Source organism: Bombina bombina, chromosome 2 (genome assembly GCF_027579735.1).
Source record: "Bombina bombina isolate aBomBom1 chromosome 2, aBomBom1.pri, whole genome shotgun sequence".
Classification (NCBI taxonomy): Eukaryota; Metazoa; Chordata; class Amphibia; order Anura; family Bombinatoridae; genus Bombina; species Bombina bombina.
In genome coordinates, this window is record NC_069500.1 from 191776647 (window position 1) to 191786937 (window position 10291).

A 10291-nucleotide genomic window follows, 5' to 3' on the forward strand; every position below is an offset into this window, starting at 1 on the left:
TACCCTGGGGGGAAAGCTGTGATTGGAGCAAGCCGGATTAGTCATTGCTGACGTGTGAAGAGAGGATTTCCAGAAGGGGGAAGCTGCTCTGGCTGTGAAAAGAAAAAAAAGTAAGTTTTTAATCAAAACGGCTGCTTTGTAAACTTTGATGAATGAAAGTGCCCCTGTTTTTAATAGTATTTTTAAAAACGGGCTTTCATTCACCAAAGTTTACCTTTGCTTTCACAGCTTTGCTGTGGTGCTCTTTGCCTCCTCCTGCTGCCAGAAGTGATATTCCTACTAGTAATTGATGATTTTGTGGACTCTACATATCCGGAAAGAAAGAAATGTATCAGGTAAGCATAAATTTTGTTTTTTTATATTCTCCCGCTTGAAGAGAAATCATGTCAGTGCATTCTCTAGAAAAGGGGAAGAAGCTAAAAGTCTCAGAGAGAAGAGATCTCCCTTCCATAAGATAAAATCTCCCTCCCATATACAGTGATAAGGCTCACTATGATAGAGAATCTCACAGGAGAGAGTAGGTTTAACAGGGTAGCACCCAGAACTGATAAAATCAAATGCAAAATGTTTTTACTACAGTTTAACATTTGCTTCTAGTTTAGTATGCTTTACTGGAGTATTATCTTAGATAATCTCATATCCGCACAGAGCTTTAGAACACCAGGACCTTATTTACTCTCCAGGAAAACATATCTAGGTTTTGAGGCCTATTTATGAAAGGTCTTGCGGACCTGATCCGACAGTGCGGATCAGGTCCGCAAGACCTCGCTGAATGCGGAGAGCAATGCGCTCTCCGTATTCAGCATTGCACCAGCAGCTCACAAGAGCTGCTGGTGCAACTCCGCCCCCTGCAGACTCGCGGCCAATGTGCTGCCAGCAGGGGGGTGTCAATCAACCCGATCGTACTCGATCGGGTTGAATTCCGGCGATTCCTGTCCGCCTTATCAGAGCAGGCGGACAGGGTTATGGAGCAGCGGTCTTTAGACCGTTGCTACATTACTGCTGTTTCTGGCGAGCCTGCAGGCTCACCAGAAACATGGGGCATCAAGCTCCATTTTGAATTTTAAGACATATATATCTGTGTTTGTGCAAATGTTTATAACATTGTTATACATATATGTGTGTACAGGGAGTGCAGAATTATTAGGCAAGTTGTATTTTTGAGGATTAATTTTATTATTGAACAACAACCATGTTCTCAATGAACCCAAAAAACTCATTAATATCAAAGCTGAATAGTTTTGGAAGTAGTTTTTAGTTTGTTTTTAGTTATAGCTATTTTAGGGGGATATCTGTGTGTGCAGGTGCCTATTACTGTGCATAATTATTAGGCAACTTAACAAAAAACAAATATACACCCATTTCAATTATTTATTTTTACCAGTGAAACCAATATAACAGCTCAACATTCACAAATATACATTTCTGACATTCAAAAACAAAACAAAAACAAATCAGTGACCAATATAGCCACCTTTCTTTGCAAGGACACTCAAAAGCCTGCCATACATGGATTCTGTCAGTGTTTTGATTTGTTCACCATCAACATTGCGTGCAGCAGCAACCACAGCCTCCCAGACACTGTTCAGAGAGGTGTACTGTTTTCCCTCCTTGTAAATCTCACATTTGATGATGGACCACAGGTTCTCAATGGGGTTCAGATGAGGTGAACAAGGAGGCCATGTCATTAGATTTTCTTCTTTTATACCCTTTCTTGCCAGCCACGCTGTGGAGTACTTGGACGCGTGTGATGGAGCATTGTCCTGCATGAAAATCATGTTTTTCTTGAAGGATGCAGACTTCTTCTTGTACCACTGCTTGAAGAAGGTGTCTTCCAGAAACTAGCAGTAGGACTGGGAGTTGAGCTTGACTCCATCCTCAACCCGAAAAGGCCCCACAAGCTCATCTTTCATGATACCAGCCCAAACCAGTACTCCACCTCCACCTTGCTGGCGTCTGAGTCAGACTGGAGCTCTCTGCCCTTTACCAATCCAGCCACGGGCCCATCCATCTGGCCCATCAAGACTCACTCTCATTTCATCAGTCCATAAAACCTTAGAAAAATCAGTCTTGAGATATTTCTTGGCCCAGTCTTGACGTTTCAGCTTGTGTGTCTTGTTCAGTGGTGGTGGTCTTTCAGCCTTTCTTACCTTGGCCATGTCTCTGAGTATTGCACACCTTGTGCTTTTGGGCACTCCAGTGATGTTGCAGCTCTGAAATATGGCCAAACTGGTGGCAAGTGGCATCTTGGCAGCTGCACGCTTGACTTTTCTCAGTTCATGGGCAGTTATTTTGCGCCTTGGTTTTTCCACACGCTTCTTGCGACCCTGTTGACTATTTTGAATGAAACGCTTGATTGTTCGATGATCACGCTTCAGAAGCTTTGCAATTTTGAGAGTGCTGCATCCCTCTGCAAGATATCTCACTATTTTTTACTTTTCTGAGCCTGTCAAGTCCTTCTGTTGACCCATTTTGCCAAAGGAAAGTAAGTTGCCTAATAATTATGCACACCTGATATAGGGTGTTGATGTCATTAGACCACACCCCTTCTCATTACAGAGATGCACATCACCTAATATGCTTAATTGGTAGTAGGCTTTCGAGCCTATACAGCTTGGAGTAAGACAACATGCATAAAGAGGATGATGTGGTCAAAATACTCATTTGCCTAATAATTCTGCACTCCCTGTGTGTGTGTGTGTGTGTATATATGTGTGTATATATATATATATATATATATATATATACATACACACATGTGCATGTATTTGAGCCTACCTACATATTCTTCATATCTTCAACAACATGAAACTGTTATGTTATATTCTGAGTTATAATCTATTTCTTTGGCTGTATGCTTTAGGGGTAATTAGTCATTAACTAAATTGAGGAACAGAAGTCAAAATTAAACTTTCATGGTTTAGCATGCAGTCTTAGCAGACATTCCAGTTTACTTCCATTATCAACTTGTGCCCAGTAGTTTTATATGCACACTTTCTGAGGCGCCAACTACTACTGAGCATAAAATCACAGTGTATACTGAGTCTGTAATTGGCTGATGTCTGTCACATGATACAGAGGGCCAGCAAATTAAAGTTTTGAAATTTGTCAGAAAAAAAATCTACTGCTCATTTAAAATTGCATAGTTTTTTATGCACTTGTTGATTATGCAGTTCTTTCATATTTAATGGCAATATACAAAATTAAGAGATTTGAAAATAAACATTTTTTTTCTGTAAAATCTTTCCTTGATATGAACTGTGTAGCATTTTAAAATAACATTTTGGAACATTTTCAATGTTTACTCACATCATCCTATTTGTTTTCTGACAGAATGAAGAGGTATACGTGTTCTCCTAAATACATATTACGTCAGAAGATTACCCTGCTTTTGCTCACTCTGTGTTTGCTCTGTATTGTGAAATTTATAAAAGTTGAGAAAATACTCAAAAAATCACCATTTTATGTTGTGGAGCCACACCTATTTTTTTCAGAAATTACAAGCAACAAACAGTCTTTTCAGAATGATCCAGTCAACTGCACAGCGATATATGAACTGGAGCCAGTTGAAATTGGTAAAAGTTTAGAAATTCGAAGAAAGCGTATACTTGACCTGGATGATAAAAAAGTTGAAACATTGACACAGAACTGTACTGCTTATAAAAATTTAAGACAATACCACATGAAATCTTTATCAGCTGAAGAGAAAAATTTCCCAATAGCATACTCTATAGTCGTTCATAAAGATGCTATTAATATTGAAAGGCTTTTCTACACAATCTACAGTCCTTGGAATGTTTATTGCATCCATTATGATGAGAAGTCTTCTCCAGTTTTTAAAGCTGTCATGACAAATCTTGCCAAATGCTTTTCAAATGTGTTCATTGCATCTAAAATTGAAAGAGTGACGTATGCTCATATTTCAAGGCTCAAAGCAGATTTGAATTGCTTGTCTGACCTGTTAAAATCCACTGTTCAGTGGAAATATGTTATCAATTTGTGTGGTCAAGATATGCCATTGAAGTCAAATTTTGAGTTAGTTTCAGAGCTAAAGAAGCTAAATGGGAAAAATATGCTAGAGTCATCAAGACCCAGCAACCTGAAAAAAGATAGATATATATACCATCATGAAATACAAGATGCATCACATATAGAATACATGCAAATGCCTGCTAAAACATCTATATTAAAAGATCCTCCCCCTCACAAACTTGAAATATTTGTTGGAAGCGCCTATTTTGTTTTAAGCCGTCAGTTCATTAACTATATTTTAGATAGCCAGTTGGTTATTGGTTTTTTAGATTGGTCCAAAGACACCTTTTCTCCAGATGAACATTTTTGGGCAACACTTGCACGTTTGCCAGGAATACCAGGTGAGATTCCAAGGAGAGTAGGGGATGTGACTGATCTTCAGAGCAAAACGCGTCTGGTGAAATGGAGCTATCTTGAAGACAGCATATATCCCTCTTGCACTGGAACACATATACGCAGTGTGTGTATTTATGGAGCGGCTGAATTGCGGTGGCTTTTAACATCTGAACACTGGTTTGGCAATAAGTTTGACCCAAAAGTAGACCCTGTTTTAGTAAAATGTTTAATTGAAAAGCTTGAAGAACGACAGAGAGAACAGGTAAACTTCACATGAAGTTGATAATCATATCGTCTATCCGAGTGCTAAAGACAATCAATTTTTATGGTATATATTAATGTACTATTTGCACTGTTTTCTTGCCAAGTACACTTTATGAAGTCGAGATATAATTTTACCAAAGCTTTAATTTATGTGAGTATAAAAAAGAAAATACAAGAGTAGTTGAGCTGTGGGGTAAATTAATTATGCCAATATGCATCAAAGATAAAAGATTTTGTTTCATACTAATTCTGCAGGTGGCTGGCAGCATAGCTAACTAGAACATTAGCATATACATAGGAGTTACCTTGCATTGACAAACTTTTAAATTTGTTTTCTTTACATTTTCCTCTGTTAAAGTAGTTTGTATTTTTAACATATGAAAACTTATGTTACATCATTGACAACATTCCTTAACAGAATGAATCTGGGCTGCTATCTGATATCCAAACAAAGCTATGAGGTTCATCACAAGATGCAATAAAGGGGCGTTTTCTGTTACCTGAGAAAAAATCAACATGATAAAGTATTCTACCTCTAGTTAACATTAACAGTGACAAATCCTCCATGTATAGGGACAATAATTAATTTATATATTTATGAATGAGTGTAACAAAGTCATTGATGTCTAATGTCAATTTTCATTTATAGTGTCACATCATAGCGGCTGCAGTTACCATCCAACATAATTGACACCAGGAGCTGTTAATGAAATTGTTAACCTTATAAATGTTCACATCTTAGAGGTTCCCTGCTTCACTGGGATATGCAGAGTAAATCTAATTGGTAAATATGAAGCACGTCTACTGCTCATGGCAGGAACTCTGCATTTTGTTTTAAAAACATAGAAAAAAATAATCTTTATATATTTGCGAGATAGATATATAGATAAACACACCTGCAAAATTATATTGATGTAATTTATATATGTATGGCTTATATAGTTAAACATAATTAATATAATTTGTTTTAATTTAATAAGTAAAAATCAGACAATAATTGATTAAAAAAATAAAAATATGCAATTGTTTTATAAATTCTTTTCTAAATATTTAAATGTATTGTCCTAAATTCTTAAATAATAATTACTAACATTTGAGTGTATATAAAATAACAAAAATAGTTTATTGAAAGTATATCATCATTTATAATAAAATTATTTGATCTTTAAAGTGCAAACTACCTGGTTCATAAAGGCTTAAAGGGATACTGAACCTAAAAAAAATTATTTCATGATTCAGATAGGACATGTAATTTTAAGCAACTTTCTAATTTACGCTTATTATCAATTTTTCTTCATTCTCTTGGTAACTTTATTTAAAAAAGCAAGAATGTAAGCTTACAAGCCGGCCCATCTTTAATTCAGCACCTGGGTAGCGCTTGCTGATTGGTGGCTAAATGTAGTGCTGAACCAAAAATGGGCTCTTAAGCTTACATTCCTGCTTTTTTTTTAAATAAAAATACAAAGAGAACAACAAAATATTTATAATAAGAGTTAATTAGAAAGTTGCTTAAAATTGCTTTCTCTATCTGAATCATGAAAGAACAAAAATGGATTTCATATCCCTTTAACTAAAAATTCTTAAAGTCCTTTGGGCATCTACAATGCATGTGTATCATTTTTAATACAAAATACAGAGCTTCAAATCATCCTGCAATTGTCCAAAATTGCATCCTATGTCCCTCCTTATTTTTCACTTCTATTTATGTTCTGGATTCTCTAAGAGAAACCTAGGACTGCACAAACCCCAACCGGAAACTAACAAGCTTCCAGAATTACAATGTAATGAGGTGTAAAAATATGCCCAACCAACAATTATACATGGTTATCTGCTTTCATCGTACAAAAGAAGATTATTATATTCTTTGAATTTTTCTATATGAGATGTGTTTAAGTTTTCAAGAATCTATTATATATTGCAGGGGGAGAAAATATTGTATACCTGACAAAGAGAGATGTAGAGATTTATGTATTTATATTTAATGTAAAAAAAAATGATTTTTTTTTTCTTCTTACTAAGCTAGGAATGTTTGGTTTATATAAAAGAATGTTATATATTTTCAAACCTGATTTTCTATATAAGTGAACATGTACAAAAAGTGTTTCTTCTCAATGCCAGAATAATTTCACATGCTATATATAAATATTCAGTGTTTTTGTATCTTTACTGAAATTATTTTGATATTATTATTCTTTATTCATATGTTATATAAATCAAGATCTGGATGTTTTATTGATCAAAACTCAATTAATTCCAAAAACAGCCTTAAAATATTGTCACATTCCAGTTGTTATCAGATGCACTATTTTTTTTTACTTAGTATGTATATTTGAAGGGTGTTGTGTGTAAAATTGAAATATCTGTGACCCATGAAGTGCTTTAAGACATTTATTAATCAATGCATTGCCAAGGAGATCTGAAATGCATTATACTACTTATTGTAATGGGTTAAATTGTATTGAATGTAAATAACTGTATTTTATAAAAAAAAATATTTTTTTTTTTAAAATTAGGGGCCCTAATCCCTCTGATCTGAGGTTTTCAAGTGTCTGTTACTCATTTTGCTTTGCTATTATAACAAATTGCACATCAGCAAGTTGTCTCAACTACATGATCCTACAGTAATTATTTTAGTATTTGTATTCAACTATATTTATACACATCGTAATTATGATAAAGAAAATGAAATACTGTAAATATTCATGATTAAAACAAAATTTAATGTCTCATTTTTTATCACAATTTACTGTTCTTTTTAAACATTATTCTTTAACATTTTGTGTGAAAATGCTAACAATGTGTTAAATCCATGTACTACTGAAGTTTTTTTTAAATGGGTTATATATATATATGTTGTGCTGTCAGTATCTCACCTTAAATATCCTGTCGAGTCTTAAAGGGAAATTGAAGTCAAATGTAATTCCCAATATATGGCTAGATCACGAGTGTCGCGCAAACGAAAACGGGTTTATCGTCAGTGTTTGTGCATGTTGGAAGTAGTGTGCGTATGGCGGTTGAAAGTAAACGTTAACTGTTAAATGAGTCAAAAAAGTGGCACAAAACACATCAAAATTATATTTAAAAGTACAGTTACACTCATAATGAAACCATCTCATGTAAACTATTTAAAAAATTGCAAGTTATAAGGGCTCAAAGATATGAGGTCTCAGGTGTTAGAAAAAGACCCCTATAAATACAGTAAAATAAACTTTTCCACTAATATAAACACTATCTGATAAAAAAATAGGCGTGTTTATAAAAAATATGTATAAGGGTTTAAAGGTATATGGTATATGGCCATATATTTGACTGCAAAGGGCTATAATATGTATATATAAAGAATAATTCCATAATACTATTTAATGTGTTTTACATGTGTATTTATTCAACATTCCAATGCTCTTCACATAAAGGAATATGTTATTTTTATTTTAAATAAATATTTGTGTGTATGTATGTATGTATGTGTATATATATATATATATATATATATATATATATATATATATATCTGTATATACCTATACCTGTATATATATATTCCTATTATTATTTTTTTTAGATTAACCGTATCAGATATATGTTTAATAATAAAAATTACATTTTTTTTTCTGTGTGAAGAACTTAGGAATGTAAAATATGCATAACGTGCTTCGGGTTTCCCAACGTAGGTCTAACGCGGTGTCTGGTTAGCGCACATGAAGAATTAGTTATTTTAAGGTGCGTTACTGAAATATTAAATATGAAATATTTAAAAAAATAAATAAAAATTATTATAGAAACTGTAAAAAATTCTAAATAGTGCACCACTTGTAATCTAGCCATATGTGTTTTGCTTGCTTTTTCTGCACAATACATTTCTTTTGCTGTAAACATTTTCTAGAGAGGCCAAAACGCAAATTCTGTAACCTGAATATGTAGCAAGATGATGCAGTTTACATGAAACAGCTACATATCTTATCATACTTGATTGTGAATTACATTTTAAAAGTAATGAACTGTTTCCGAAACGGGGGTTCAACTACAAATGGGCAGAAATCCTGTTTAAGGTTTATAGACCATTATTTTACAAGTCAGATCTACTGAATCATTTTATGATAAATATAGGGTTGCTTAGAAGGATGGAAAATTATTTCCCCAAACTTTTGCTACTAGTTAATGTAGTTAATATATATCCTATACCTATATAACCGAGTACAATATCCAAAACTGTAAATAAAAGTTAATACGTTAAAACTAAAAATAAAGCTATTTTCTGGTGCATTTTTAAAATACTGAAGAATCGATCCCAATTTTTTAGCAAAACGTATCTAATGATTTTCAACAGAAAATCACCTTTCAAGTAAGTTTATGTGGATTTTTGTAGATAAATAATTTGAAAAGCTCTTCTGAAGGATTATGATTGACCCCTAGGTTTGAAATATATACTGTATGTGTGTGTGTGTGTATATATATATATATATATATATATATATATATATATATATATATATATATATATATATATATATATATACTCAAATTCTAAAGCAGCTATTTGATTGGCAGGTTACAGAACTTGCTTTTTTCACCTCTCTAGGGATTGTGGGACAAAACAGTTGTTTAATATCCATTGTATTGCACATATTTCATACCTCCTGCTTTTTTGCTTTGCTCATGAGTCCATGATCTGAGATACATTTTTATTGGCAATTTGGTGTTACTTAAAGGGACATCAAACTCGTAATATGCATCAGCAATAAAATTCTGTATTGTGCAAAAGAAATGTTTTCATAGTATTACATTATAACATCTTAGTAAAATACGTCCTTTTATTTGGTAGGAAGCTTTTCAGTACTTTCGCTGGAATAGAAATGCCAAATTAAAATAAATGCATCATTTACATGTATTGTTAACAAATATAAGTATAAAGTATAAATATTCTTCAGTCTCCTTTGCCTATTAAAGGTGCCCAAACCTTTGTTTTCCGTTGTGTCTGCTATGTTAGCAGGATGCTAAAATATGACACTAGATTTATGCTTTGCTGTAATTTTAATAAATACAATTTTTTTTATGAAGTAAATTGAATGAGTTGTTTTTTATATTCTGTATACCTTTTATGCTAATATTCAAAGTTTATTCAAATTTGAAAGAATGTTTGGGATTCACAAACCATAGAAACAGATGTTGAGTATGTTTACCGAATATCCATTGCTGTAATCCATTAGGGACAACTACAGTATATAGGAGCTCCTCCACTGTTCAAAGAAATAACAGAGTAGCATGATGCTGGATGAGGAGCTACTACAATCTAAGGGCTAGATTACAAGTGGGACGCTAACAGTTACCCACAAGCGTAAAAGGGTTTATTGCAGGTGTTAGCGCACTTGAAGTTAACACTCATCAGGACAGTGTGACCTCAGATTACTGGTTAGCTGTTTGCGGGGTAAAAAAGTCTCACAAAACACATCAAAAATACATTACAAAGGATAGTTACACCCATAATAACACCATCTAATAAAAAATATTACAAAAAAATATTGCAGAAAACTTATAAGGGCTCAAATATATCTCAGGTGTTAGAAACAACAAAGGGCTAAATATGTGTAATATATATATATATATATATATATATATATATATATATATATATATATATATATGTGTGTAAATATGTATT

The 10291-nt window shown here is 33.2% G+C and overlaps 1 protein-coding gene across 1 annotated transcript in view; it reads left to right on the plus strand.

The window, feature by feature from the left end:
• LOC128648623 (beta-1,3-galactosyl-O-glycosyl-glycoprotein beta-1,6-N-acetylglucosaminyltransferase 4) overlaps positions 1 to 9694 on the plus strand; it is an 80264-nt gene extending 70570 nt beyond the window's left edge. Inside the window, exon 2 of the mRNA XM_053701404.1 lies at positions 3334 to 9694. Within this exon, the coding sequence (XP_053557379.1) occupies positions 3335 to 4645 (1311 nt within the window). The 5' untranslated portion in view covers position 3334 and the 3' untranslated portion in view covers positions 4646 to 9694. The remainder of the gene's footprint in view (positions 1 to 3333) is intronic.
• Positions 9695 to 10291: the final 597 nt, after the last annotated feature.